Source organism: Sinocyclocheilus grahami, unplaced genomic scaffold, assembly GCF_001515645.1.
Source record: "Sinocyclocheilus grahami isolate Dianchi unplaced genomic scaffold, SAMN03320097.WGS_v1.1 scaffold95.1, whole genome shotgun sequence".
Classification (NCBI taxonomy): Eukaryota; Metazoa; Chordata; class Actinopteri; order Cypriniformes; family Cyprinidae; genus Sinocyclocheilus; species Sinocyclocheilus grahami.
In genome coordinates this window covers 858,146-872,991 of record NW_015505274.1, presented here as the reverse complement: position 1 = coordinate 872,991, position 14,846 = coordinate 858,146, and the positions used below count along the sequence as shown (strand labels likewise).

At 37.8% G+C, this 14,846-nt stretch overlaps 1 protein-coding gene across 1 annotated transcript in view; it reads right to left on the bottom strand.

Annotated features, from left to right (window-relative positions):
* The window catches only part of LOC107587665 (pappalysin-1-like), a 120,120-nt gene extending 111,969 nt beyond the window's left edge, over positions 1-8,151 (bottom strand). The window contains exons 1-2 of the mRNA XM_016275524.1: positions 7,702-8,151; positions 1,220-2,291 (exon numbers count right to left, since the gene is read on the bottom strand). Coding sequence (XP_016131010.1) covers positions 1,220-2,291; positions 7,702-8,083 — 1,454 coding nt within the window. The 5' untranslated portion in view covers positions 8,084-8,151. The remainder of the gene's footprint in view (positions 1-1,219; positions 2,292-7,701) is intronic.
* Positions 8,152-14,846: the final 6,695 nt, after the last annotated feature.

Sequence of the window (14,846 nt, the reverse complement as noted above, 5' to 3'; positions counted from 1 at the left end):
GGAGGCCGCAGGAGGGCGCCCTCGGCGACGAGCAGACAGAGGGGCTGCAGCCAGCGGTGGGGTGCAGACAGCAGCAGACCGCCGGGGCAGGATGTGCCGAAACGCCTCCATCTGCTTCTGCGCGGTGGAGAACTGTTGGGCAAAGCCCTCCACTGCTTCGCCGAATAGGCCGGCCTGGGAGATTGGGGAGTCCAGGAAGCGATGCTTGTCGGCCTCCCTCATATCCGCCAAGGTCAGCCATAGGTGGCGCTCCTGGACCACCAATGTGGACATCGTCTGACCCAGGGCCCGCGCCATGACTTTCGTCACCCTAAGCGCGAGGTCCGTCACCGTGCGCAGTTCCTGCAGCACACCCGGGTCAGCAGCACCCTCGTGCAACTGCTTCAACGCCTTGGCCTGGTGGACTTGCAGGAGGGCCATGGCGTGCAGGGCAGAAGCGGCCTGTCCAGCAGCACTGTAAGCCTTAGCCGTCAGAGCGGACGAGAACTTACAGGCCCTGGACGAAAGGCGTAGACTACCTCTCCAGGCGGTGGCGCTTTGCGGGCAGAGCTGCATGGCAACGACTGACGTAACGTAGAATGTGACTGACTGAAAGGGAACAGGCGACAGCACTCACCCTTTGAATTATTATTTTGAGTGGATGCCCCTTGGGCGACGTTTAAGGACAATCAGATGTTATACAAGCAATACGGTTATGTAATAAATGTAGTTGATATTTTTTCCTTCTATATTTTTGTATGTATTTTGTGTATTTTGAGTATTTGTATGTGTGTTCAAGTGTTGATTGTATATGTGAAGCACCACGACAGTCTGAACTAATTGCCCCTAGGGGACTAATAAAGCTCTAAGCTAACTAAAAAAAACCTAATATGAATTGTATCCAAGTAGTTTGCTACATTTTTATAAAGATTGATTGATATTAGGCGCTATCAGAATTTAATTTGATTTTATGGCCATTTAAATATCAGCAACCATGCTCCATTTTCTATTAGATGTAGCTTTAGAAATTGTCTAAAGGTTCAAATAACCTGTTCCTTTTTAAAAAATGACTTTATTTATTTATTTTTACTATTATTTCATATGTCAGGCTTTACAGGGTTAAGCCATACTGGATATAGTCTGCTATTTGCGGGTTTAATTAATAATTTAACTAATTAATCAGTATGCAACATTCTGTGTGTCACTGAATAGGTTTGAAATAGCAGAATTACAGAATTACCTGTGGGGTGACGCAGGATTAAAGCAGGTCTTGGTGACATCAGTGATGTTGGGGTTGCAGCAGTCCCCATGATCGTAATAGAAATTGTCCCAGTTACACTCTGGGTCACAAACCCCATTCCCCTGCTTGTATTCGGGGCAGTGTGTGCTCTGCTTCTTACAGTATCCGGCGTCAAAGCCAGTAAGCATGTGGTTACATTCTGGATCGCACTCTTCATCGCCTACTTTGCTGATATCACAGTTGGCCAGTATTAGGCGGTTACGTAAGGATGAGTTGTAGACGTTGTGAACAGTGCGCTCCCAGGAAATGTTGTAGACGCGGAAAGCGTTGTTCAAGTGCTGGTGCTGAAGGTTGATCTGGTGGTCTGTAATCGTCGGCCACCGTCCGTCATCATCGTAAACATTTATCACTCGATAGCGCACCGTCTTGGGTTTGCGGAAGCTCCAGAGCTGGTAATAGTTTGTAATTACCTCCACATTGTCGCATACAGTCTGTCCGCAAGGTGGAGGTTTCAGTGCAGCATCACTGAGGATAGCCGCCATGTTCCTGTCTGAGTCCTCCAACCGGGGGAAGCTCCCATCTTTCACTGTCAGCCACCGTCTTGACATGTTCTCAAAGTTCTCATGAATGACTAGCTGAGAGAGGTCACCAAACTGACCCAAACTGTGACCCATGGATCTAATGATCTCACGCTGGCTCAGAGCCCGATGCCACAAGCTCAAGTGTTCCATCGTACCCCTGTAGTTGTGATTTAAGGCGTTGCCACCGATCATTAGCACCTTGCACTTCTTGGTAAGTGGGCTGAAAATCTCACCAGATTGGTCTCGGCTTACAGCAACCTGCGCTCCGTTTATGTACAGCTTCATAAAGAGACCGTTGTAGGTGACTGCCACGTGTGACCATTGATTGGGAGCATAGGGTGCATTGGAGGTGATCGTGGTGAGCTTGTGGGCTCGGTCCGTTTTGAGGGAGAAGAAGAAGCGAGGGTCACGGTTGGCTTGGTCGCTGACTGCTTTGATGCCAAGTAGCCACCCTCTATCACTGGATGCGTAGAAGCATTTATCAAAGAGACCTGCAGGAAGATGACCGGTATTAGATACAAGAACAAGCAGAGAATCATGGTACAGATGTAAATTTTTATGCTTTTTTTCATAAATTTTATTATCAGCAAAATTTGAATACATGAATTTCAGAATTGGTTGTTGTTGGTTTAATGACAGAAGTATTCAAGCTGCATGAACTTCACAAGTTTGTGTAAAACCTGATGATCATAATCTTCAGAATGATTTGAGATGATCCAAAAAAACATCTTGAGCTTCAATAGAAGCAAGAACAGACGTCTGTACAGAGTCACGTTATATTTTTTCAAAATCTTAAAACATTTATTTCAAGGTTTACCATTCAAAAGTTTGTGTAAAGAAGTCTCTTATGTGCACTAAGGCTGAATTTATTTGATCAAAAAAACAGTAATATTTGTGAAATATTATTACTATTTAAAATAGATGTTTTAATGTATCTATTACTGTGATGGCAAAGCTGAATGTTTTAGTCTTCAGTGTCAGAAATCATTCTAATATGCTGATTTGATGCTTGAAATTTGATACATTTCTTATTATTTTAATGTTGAAAACAACTGCTTAATATTTTTGCAGAAATACCTGTGATACATTTTTAGGGTTTTGATAGAATTTATTTGAAATAAAAAAATGTTTGTAACAATATAAAACTATTTACTGTCACATATAATCAATTTAATGCATTCTTGCTGCATAAAAGTGTAAATTTCAATGTCCCTAAATATTACAACTTTCTGTTTAGACTTAAATTTGATTTTCAATTGCAGATTTTCACTGGGTTCTTTTAGACTCCACTGTATCTTTCATCAGTTATGAGGTTTTCTGCTCCACAAAAGCTAGACACAATTAGAAGATACTGATTTATCCAAAAGTATAATGAAAGGCGCACGGTAGTAGTTCAGCAAACTGACTGACGCAACACCACATACGTAAGTTTCTGTAGCCTGATGCGGAGAGTGACGAAAAACTGTATGTGTTTATCCAGAAAAGTGGGGAACACAACGGGGTTCCCATGATCAAATCATTGCAACAGTCCAGTCCGAGGACTACAGGCCTACGAGGAAGCATCTGCTAGCAATCAGGCCCAGACAGTGTGGTCTTGTATCAACAGAGCAAAGGTTACTTGAATTTTCAGTCTATTTTCTTGAAATGTGCCTCAGCAGTAGGGATGTTTGAAATCAAAAATTGTCCTTTTTCGGCACAGTCCGTATTATGATAGGGGCTCTGAAACCCTTTCTTCCTGTTTCATTTGGAAACCATGAGCTGAGCGACAGAAGGAAACGTATTCTTACATTTAATGGGTACATGTCCTTCATAATAGTCCAGAGTGTGTAAAAGCTGATTGTATTTCAATACTGCAGAAATCAGATACAGGGCAAATTCTTAATTTTTAATTCTTACATTTCATTTTAAAGAATTAATCAAACAAGCCCTACAAATCCACACAGCAGTGCTACATAATCCAGTAAATTGCTGAGCAATGAAACCTAAAGTCAAAGACAGAAAGTGAGGATCTGTGATCTGTGAGAGGAACTCTATCGTCTTCCACAGCGGAGAGAAATGCGTTTGTTAGAGGTAATTAGTGAAATTCAGTTAGGGCAAATAAGCAGTAAAGAGTTACCAGGGTAGCAGAGGAAAATATTACTATGCTACATTACTACTTAAACCGTGTAAAATAACTCCAAATTTGCACATGCCTCTGCAACAGGGAAACACATTTGGACTGAGCTGCTTAAATGCATTTAGTGAAGCTGAATGCATGAGGATCTTCTGACCGCTAGGATTGACCACTTTAAAGAGATCATTCATTCGGGAGCGCCTTACTAAAGAGCAGACAGGAGCATGTAGTTCCCTCTCACTTCTGGGCTGCCAGCAGAACCACTGCCAGCATCTATAAAAATAAATTGTGCCATAAAACTGAGGAAATTACAATCTGTGAAATCCTGGAATGAGACCACTAAGTGGGAAATAACAAACAGGTACATTTCTTGCCAGCACCGAACTTTAGACATGCAAGGGGCTCAGTGTAGGGAAAGGGATGGGGGTTCAATGAATCGATGGACACACTAGAAAATACTAATTTTACACTGATCATAAATGAGATTTCATTAAAACCATCAGTGCATAATACATACTGTACACAACTTTAACTAAGACAATCCATTAAAAACGAATGTATGATAAACAGTGTGGAAGAAAAGACTCGCATGCAAATACAAATGCTGCTTGCTTTGCAAATTAACTTACTTTATGAAATCAATCCAGTCATTAAACTAAGTACATGCTGAAGTTAAAATGCAATTTTGGAAATTAATGCATCTGGCTCCTCGTGCCGAATATAGCATACATTGTAATCCTTTCCAATATTTCATGAAACCATTTTGAGTTCATTCAATCTCAGTATCCAGCACCATGGACAGAGCACTACAAAGTGAGCATTACGAAATGAAAGACAAGCGCAGCAGCTGTTTGGAAAAAATTATATACACCTGTAGTGTCTATATACTTTTATTAAAACATCTGTAAGGCTATATTGAATTTTTTAAGACTAGCTACTTTAAAACTTAGTTGTTAGACTCATTTTATGTTAGATATGGGGGTCAACATATTTTAAAGTTCAGACTTTTTTGTTTAAATTAAAAAATATATAATTATATTTTCACTCATGCAGTATGATTAAGACAAAATGTTATTTATCAGTACAATAGGTAACACTTTACAATAAGGTTCCATTTTTTTAATCATTAATTAAACCTTATTTAACTGCAAGAACTAACAATAAAAATAGTTCTAAAACATTCATTAATCATAGTTAATGTTAATTCTAACATTGACTAATACATTATTAAAATCAAAAGTTGTATCTGTTAATATTATTTTATGGGCCTCAGCTAACATGAAGTAACAAGTAGTTGTATTATTATTAAGTAACATTAAGAAAGATGAATAAATACTGTAACAAATGCATAAAAGTAATTTTTAGTATCAACTAACATTAACTAATGAAACTTTATTCTAAAGTTTTACCATACAAACATATTATTATCAAGTTATATATAATACATTTTTATTTATTATTATATTTTATTACATCTATTAATATATGTTTATTAATATATTAACTATCAAATCTTCTTAAACCTCTCATGAAGTATGAATTACCATTGTAGAAACATGAAATATCTGTTAACAACTACACTAACCAAACATAAATCAACCTATTTAGTAACATGATAATTGAATATTTAAATTTTTATAGCCGTCATTACAAACCTCTAAGTGGTGCTATTGACAGTTTCTTGAGGTGCATATTAAGTTATTGTAATGTGCCATAAAACATCCCATTCCACTGCGTACTTCACAGAGACCTCAATGACAACAATGAAAGAATAAGCTAAATGTACAAATTTACATTTAAAATCAGACTGTGTGCCATGTCAGATGAAAAGTTGCCACCTAACGTCAGCAGACATGCTGTAAAACTTCTAGTAAAAATGTCATCTGTCTGAGAACAGGCTCAGCGCCTCTTTGTGCACTCTTGCGACTGAGGATCTGATTGACTGAAAGCAGGAGTTCATTCCATGATATTTTGTGGCAAGGACTGTAATATCTTTACAAGAAGAAGCAACAACAAAACCACTTTAAGAAAGAATGGATAAGGCACTAATTTTATAGCTTCCTCCATCTGTACTGGCATTTATAGCATTTCCTTCTCATAATCCTATACTTGAAGAATCCTGATTCCAAAACAGCGTATATTTGTGGGTTAAAACCTGACAGCAGATATACGAGGGCAACAACTTCCATGGACCGCAAATATTTAATGCTTTGTTTCAAACTAAATTTGCTGAACAATACTATTAGATGCGCAGTTGGAGAAGCTATATAAACTCTGCCAGCGCCCCCTCGTTGCTTCTTAATGTTACTGTGACTATAAGATCATTTTGAAAACAGAGGAGTGGACTCATTTTAGATGACTCACTGACAAGATTGTATTGTATTCAATCAATCCATTATCATGCAGCTCTCTGGAGATATAAAGCTTGTTTAAAGACAGTGTATACCCAACTGTACATAATTACATTAATTTTCAATGTCCTGAGTCTACGATTTGCTATTTAAATCATGCATCCTGAAATCTATCACTAAATTGCATGTGCATGTCTCACTAATTATTTTCAGTATTTTATTATTTATTTAATTTTTTAACTCGGACATAAAGTTAACTTTTTACATTTAATCTATGTAAGACTTTTTGTCTAATATGTGTGAAAATAAAAACTAAGCATGTGGTTCTGTTGTAGATTTCTAATGACATCCATGTTAGAAAAACTGCGTGCTATAGGGGTTCACGGGGTGCACGCAGGATTCATAAACCGACTCCACGGGTATTACGCTCTCTGTTGGCTGGAAAAGGGATGAGGGGGGAAAGAAATCACATAGATTTGTTTGAAGGAAAAAAAATACAACCGAGCAACTAACACGCCCACCTATGCTACTCCATCCCCATCAGAATAATGCGTAATGTGCGTAAATAGAGATTTGTCAAGGGAAAAAACCGTACGGATTTTGTTATCCGATTATAAACTACAAGCGCTTCGTTAGTGGTACATGCATACTTTCAAAGCACATTTTAAAATATAATTATAAATAGCCATACATAAAGACTGAAGTATAGGCGCCAGCTGTAGTGTTCAGTTTGGTATAGAGGGTGTATATGTAGTATTTAGTGCAGAGCAGAGCACGAAAGGAACACAGCAGCATATGCATTAAAGGGACGACGTATTTGTTTAAGCGATTTCTGACACAGACACTTAATCATAGCCTACAGCATCATACAGGCAAATCTGTATGTCGCTATTATGATTTTTTTTCACGCAGACACTTTAAAATGCAGTTTTAAAGGTGTAAATAATATTAATAATAATAAATCAATAAACAAATCAAATTCTTTAAACGCCATGACTTAAATAGCAAACCAACAAATACGATATTGGGGTATTATAGTTGCTTTACTCCACATCACAACGAATCGTTCAAATATTAATAACTAGAAAGGCAATTTAAATTGGTAACGTTAAAACTACAAGATGCTACCAAAAGTTGGGTGGCGATAACCTGCCAAACGCATGCAAAACCCAAGAGAGTTTTTGCTAGCAAACAACAAGAGCAAAAGCGCATCTCTTATGCCGTCCTCGGAGAGATATTCGTTAACTATTCGCGGCACATGCTCGCATTAGCTCATACATAGTGAAAGTGATAAAAAGAAGTGTTAGAGGCAAGTGTTTACGCAGCTAATCTCACACTGGAGGTGATTTATGAAGCACGGGCATGCTGCAGTTAGGCTACACTATGAAATGATTTCTGCAGTGAATATAATGCAAGTCATAATTAAGCAAATCAAACCTCCGATAACAGCTGGAGAGCGCTGCCCACCCTCAGGTTGTATCCACATTTCCAGGGTGAAATTACCCCTTGGCACCTCTGCATTGGGTTTCAGACGCAGTTGGTCTCCTCGACCGGTAAAGTAAACAGCCCTCCGCCGACCTGGGCTGCTTTCCCCCGCCTGTGACAGGCGAGGGGAGCGCCGATCTATCCCGGGAAGTGAGCGTTTGCCCCGAGGCAGGCGTGTGGCACAAGGTCCTGGGAAGGTACTTCTGGCTTCCCTGATGCGTACCAAGTCTCTTTTAGACCTTGCAATTCGCCGTGGAGTCCCACACTCAGATCCCAAGCACACGATAAAAAGCAAAAGGCAAAGGAGCCAAGTGCAAATGGGCAAAAGTTTCATTTTCAAGTGGAGAGAAGAGATTTTTTGGTCAATGGATAGGGGATTTGATGATTTCAAAATACTAAATAGCGCTCGTCTTTGGAGATCTTTCCCGGTCTTTTGCTTTTACAAAAGCCTGTCAAGACGCGTATTCAACACCAACCAAGACGGCAATGCTGTCTTATTTTTTCCTTTATAATGTTAAGCCACGACCCCCTTTCCTTGCCCCTTTCAAAGACACTTCAGCACAGATTGAGGGGGGAAAGGAATATGTTAATTCAGCCAAGTGCTCCACCTTCCCAATTGAATGGATCCCAATTAAACTGCAGGGATGACTTAGTAATCAATCAGTGTGGAGAGGTCAAAATCATTTCCCTTTCACTTTTTCTTCATCCGCATTTCAAATAAACTTGGCAAAAACGCGTCCCTCGAACACATCACATGCACAACTCTAGGCGTACATGCATGCGTGTTTGAACGGGGGTCAGTGGCGAGACCGGCGTCTATTTGTTAGAAATAAAAAGTTGAAATAACACGTAATATCCCCGCCGGTCTCAATCGAACAGTCCGAGTGGAAAGAAAAAGACATGATTTGTCAAATGCTACATGTTTCGGGCAACTCTCGTTCGTTACGTCACATTGTTGTTTTATTTGGCCGAAAGCATATTACTTGGTGCGAATAGCCGGGTTCGTTCTGACAGGAGTCGCATGTAACCTGCTTGCTGTTTTGTTTCTCAGTGCGTATCTGAACCGGGACGGTGTTTTTTAATGTTGTGCACCGCTGCGTTGAGAACCCTCTAGTGGCTACACAATGAACTCTCATTAAAAAAACACAAGAAAAAAAAAATATGGTAAGGCTAGTTGAATATTTGTATTGTTGTTTCCTTTGTCCACAACGACCTAACGTGCGCAGCGCTGGCTGGGGAGGCAGACTGACAGAAAGACAAACGCAGACTGCTGATGGAGAGAACGAGAAGGAACAGTAGACAAGATTATCAAGATTTCAAGAAAATGGTGCTTTTTGTGTGTGCCTTTAACGATGAAAAGCTAACACTAAGGAACAAAAAACTCGTCCATTACAAAGAAAAAGAAGTAGAAAAAAATAAAGACAAAAGCGTTTTCTTTCCAGTCCGAGTGGAAAGAAAAAGACATGATTTGTCAAATGCTACATGTTTCGGGCAACTCTCGTTCGTTACGTCACATTGTTGTTTTATTTGGCCGAAAGCATATTACTTGGTGCGAATAGCCGGGTTCGTTCTGACAGGAGTCGCATGTAACCTGCTTGCTGTTTTGTTTCTCAGTGCGTATCTGAACCGGGACGGTGTTTTTTAATGTTGTGCACCGCTGCGTTGAGAACCCTCTAGTGGCTACACAATGAACTCTCATTAAAAAAACACAAGAAAAAAAAATATGGTAAGGCTAGTTGAATATTTGTATTGTTGTTTCCTTTGTCCACAACGGCCTAACGTGCGCAGCGCTGGCTGGGGAGGCAGACTGACAGAGAGACAAACGCAGACTGCTGATGGAGAGAACGAGAAGGAACAGTAGACAAGATTATCAAGATTTCAAGAAAATGGTGCTTTTTGTGTGTGCCTTTAACGATGAAAAGCTAACACTAAGGAATAAAAAACTCGTCCATTACAAAGAAAAAGAAGTAGAAAAAAAGAAAGACAAAAGCGTTTTCTTTCCCCACAAGGATGCTTTTTGACCAGTCCCCAGATTGAGTTTTCTACTTATTTTCCATGCTTTTGGTATCTGATCTACAATTCTATAAATAAATAAATAAATACACTCATAAATGGCATCATCCTTTCAGGATGAACTCTAAAGCACGAGTATGTTTCTTTTTGATTATGATTACTTAATGTTATATTTTCTCTTTCTAATAAACACCTTGTTGTGAACAAGGTTGATAATGGATAAATGAACAATACCGTCTTCAACGCTCTTAAAAAAAGCACAGCACTTAACATTCAAAGACATTCTTTGACGGAATAAATCAAATGTTTTAAAATCTTAAAGCACTCGTTTTGTGAAATGACCCTCATATAAGTGCACCGATGAATTTAGAAGGATATACTGTAGCACTGATGAATAATAAAAAGCATATACAGCACAGACAGATCTGATTTCATACAGTATGTGACACCTAGAACTAGAGTATCAAAGCATTCCAGCCAGAGTCCTCTTACTACTTTTCCTTATTGAATGTCAGCAGCAGAGGGAGCCTGGAAAATGACTGAATGCACTTCCTACATTGTCTGCTCCTGTTCTCAGTGTTCTGGTTCTCACAGCTGCAGAGGGACTCCTTGCAAACATGTGACGTCAATACTGCTGAATATCAATGGGCACTGGTGCTAAAGGACCAGCGGGAAACCTAGGGTGAGCCACTATAGAGCCCCTCATTCGGCAGGTTCTTACCTCAAAGCTACTTTCAGCCATTCTTATTCAGCAGGATGTCTAAATCACTTTAAGCCCTTTGCTCAGGAAGGGTTTACAGTGATACCCTGAAGTACCTTGTCTCTTATCACTTAAAATAGATGCAGTCTTGCTAATAAAACTCAGGAGGCAAAGCAATGAACTACAAACATTTATGGGGTGCATATACGGTTTAGCATATACTTCCTGTCTAAATGATGGTATAACTTGTTACTTGTCCAAACCAATTTAATATTTCATTTCAATGGTTTCATAATTTTCCATTTTGAAAAAACATTTATTTTCCCTGCTATAGACCTCATACAAAGTAACCGATCGGCTTTACTGTACAGAAAGAAAGCTGCATTCATTGTTCATTATCTATTACGAACAACAACAACAACAAATAAAGGGCCGCATGAATGAAACATCTAAAGTTGAAATAGTGTTTTAATGAGTTAACAGCGTTAATATTTGCTGAGGATACATGCACATAAAATATACTGTATATATAAGTTCACATTGAATGCTCTGTCGCTTTGCTGCATTTTACATTACATTGGTAAATCTTAATGGCATATTCTAAATAGAGTTCTCTCTCTATCTAACTCCATCCCTTGCGAAATTATCAGCAAAATATGATTTTGAAATATAAGTCATTATTTTTCTGACGCCATAGTGTCTATATCTATTTTATCTCTGGGTTGCTGCCAAAAAATTTACATGAACTGCAGATTTTATCAAAGTTAAACCAATTGTAAACCTATGGAATATCCAAAATATGTGATGAAAAATATTCCATTAAAATATCTGGTTATTTCTTTGATTAGTAATATATAGTCAATATATTTTAGTAAAATTATTATAAATTACTTATATAATTATTTTATATAATTTGTTAATTGCCCATAAGGGTGTCAACTTTGACTTCTTGTATTAAATTCAATATTATGATGCATGTCTTTTCCAATGTAAATATATAATGCGAGAAATATTTGTGTAAAAAAGAAGGCATGCAGGTTTGTGGTGGTTTTTAAGTATTTGCGACAGAATTTGTGCAGTCAATTATTATTTTATCATATATCTGCTCTGGTTTTGCTATTGCACTCAGTGACTCACTGCTTTCCATTCAGCATTTTTAGTGGGGTACTCACTGCATTAAAGAAATTAAACTTTACAAATCATTCAAAGATAACGTTAAGAGAGCTCGGCACTAGTCCTGTATTGTGATTAATAGCGGGTTGTGTAGACAGCTGAAGATGTCATCAATGACGTACATATCCTGGTTTTTACTCTCTGTCTGCAATCAGGAAATGCAAGTCAGTTAATTTGAATTGATCCTGGCTTGTCTCCTACCTGAAGACCTACTACAACTAAAAGTCTAAGAGCAATTAACCAAACACTTAATCTTTCTGCTGATGCTGAGGCATAAGGATTTCATAACGTATTTGATGCTCACTCAATGCTGGAATTTTTTTACTTACCATGATTTTCTCTTTTACACCAAAACTGCCTTTGCCTTCACTGCAAATACATATGAATAATCTTTGTGGAATTTTCCAGCACCTGCACACAGGGCTGGGTCGGATAGAAGCTTCAACGCAGTATTGTGTAATAACAACTAAACATAAAGTCATTCATTCCAGTAAATGTCATATTTGTACTCCTGGGCCATTAAGAGGAATAACATTCGGCAGTAAAAGAACAGCTTGTCCACATAAAAGCCAAAATGCAAGTGAGCCCCCATTACAATTGTGAAATGAATCTTCTGAGACTTATCAGCAGATTTTATTGATGAATTGCAATTTGGGAGTACAGAGAGGAAATGCAGAAATTTGCCCAACAAACATCTTTCCTAATATCACAACAAATGCAATGCAGAATTAGTGTGTTGATTCATGAATATGAAAAGGTCTGTCTTTGATGATAATTCAAAAAAAGTTTGCAACTGAATCTTTCGCTAGTCAAACATGCAAATGTCTGTATGTGTAAACAAGCACGTGCATGAACAAGCGTTTGTGTGTGTGTAGTAGGGGAAATTCCACCTGGTGTTTATTGTACCCATCTTTCAAAAAGATAACCATCATAAAAATGGAAAGGGATGCATGTTCTGACAACTATTGTATCTGATCCAATAAAGGAACATGGGCATTTCTTATTCATTCCAGAGATCAAGGTGTTCCCCCAACGGAAAAGATCAATTTGTAGTTAGGGAGATTATGGAAAAACCCTGTACTAAGGCCAATGCAACATTTTGTAATGAGTGATGGAACAACGTATTAATTTAATCTCAGCTGCACAAAGTGGTTGCCATTAGGATGGTGTTGGCAAAATAACCAAAACCAACATTCTGCAAGTAGTCCACATATTTGTTGGCAAACTTGGTTCATATCAACTGAATGGAAGATCTTGATGGAGTAACAGCAGCTGGTGGAATGTTGATTTGAATATCTGTATGTTGATTCACTGTTCATGTCAAAAAATAAATAAAAATACTAACTAAATAAATTAAAATATCAGGATTATTTGATGAATAGAGTTCAAAATGAAATCCTCATTGTCTTTACTGTGTCTTTACTGTTACTTTTGATCAATTTAATGCCTCCTTGCTGAATAAATGCATTCATTTCTTTCAAGAAAAATTTCACTGACCCCAAACATTTGAACGGTAGTGTATGCATATTGGAAAAAAAAATATTTTTGCGGCATGAATCTTCTGATGAATCATTTGTTTTTCATATTAACGGCACATCAGACAGCTACTTAATTTGATTCACTTCTAGTTTAATTCAACAGAGATGGACAAAGTCAGCCACCTATAAGTCAAGCATCTGATGTAGATGAATATTAAACAGAGCTAAGGCAGAAGCTCAGTTAAAGTGGGCAGCAACAACCTCATATTGAAGCTGTTGAAAATGAAGCAAGTATGAAATCAGTAGTGATGATCTAGACTTTTTTTGTCACGGTAAGTTCATCTGAAATCAGTCTGTGTTGATACTGACTCAACTTAAACGAGACATAAATAAGCTTAGCAGAGCCAGCATACATTTCATAATCCCATTCTGACTGTATAAGAAACAAAAACAGAAATTTCCCAGAGGACAGTGACTTTGTTTGGGTCTCTAATTACTGCTGTAATTGATCTGTGTTTCTAAGCAACGAAAGCTTTTAATGAATCAAATAATTTCTCTTAACTTCTGAATCAATATTTCACCACTGAGCCATATTGAGACACACATCTGCTCCACCCATTTCCTTCTGCAAAGTTAGCAAGTTTGATTTGTATTTACTGGTTAGAGAAGGAGAGGAAGGAAAGAGTGAACAGTATTTGACATTTTGTTTCTAGAACATTTATTCATTGTGGCAGTACTGATTGAGCAGAAGTAACACCTTTTATAAGAGAGACTGGGGCAAGATGTCACACCAGGAAGTTTACACAAATACGTGTTTACTCTAGCATTGGTTTTGTGTGTTTGTTTCAATACAATATCATCATATTGTTGTAATATCTGTTATTTAAACAAGAAAACACAAAAGAAAAAGAAAAAAAAACTGTCCGATTTTAACGTGAAGGTTGAATGTGTTCTTAGGACGAGTATTTCAGTGTCAGGTCAGGGCAAGTTGTCACACTTTTAATCGGTGAAGGTTTTATATGTTGATCTTTAAGTTTACACAACTTACCGATTTCTGTTGACCAAAACAATAGTTTAATATATTTTAAAATTGATTTATACTTTAATGACTTTTTTTACATTTTATTTTCATTTATATTTTTTGTTACCATTTACATGTTTGCTGCTTTATTACATGTTTTGCAAATCATAATTGTTTTACTGAAAGGTTAGCATAGGTTCCAGTTTATTTTCAGGTTCCATGATCTTATTTTGAGCAATAATTGAAGAGTTTTTAAGGTATGTGTCTGTATCACAACAATAAAGAGTGTGACAAACATTCTCAGACTATATATCCCATTTTACTATTGCTATTTATTTTCTGATTTATATTTAAGATAATGCTTTGTTCACAATTGAATGGAAGGAAAAACATCATTTTCGAGATTCCAGCTTCTTATTATATTGTATATATACACACCAGGGACTGGCCAGAGAACATAAACTTCCAAATAAAAGCCAACAAGACAAAAAAAAAATCTTTAAAAAATACTTAATGTAGTTACTTATTAACAAGTTAAGCTATGGCGTGTTGACAGACGGAAAGTTCTCAAAGTGACAAAAAAAGCTCACCTCTGTACAGTGTCATAGTTTGGACACCCATGTGGCCTTTCTAAAAACATTATCAACACTGATTCCCAGAACGAGATAATGCACGCTTTGATAGAGCAGCAACACAAACCCTTCAAATTCAC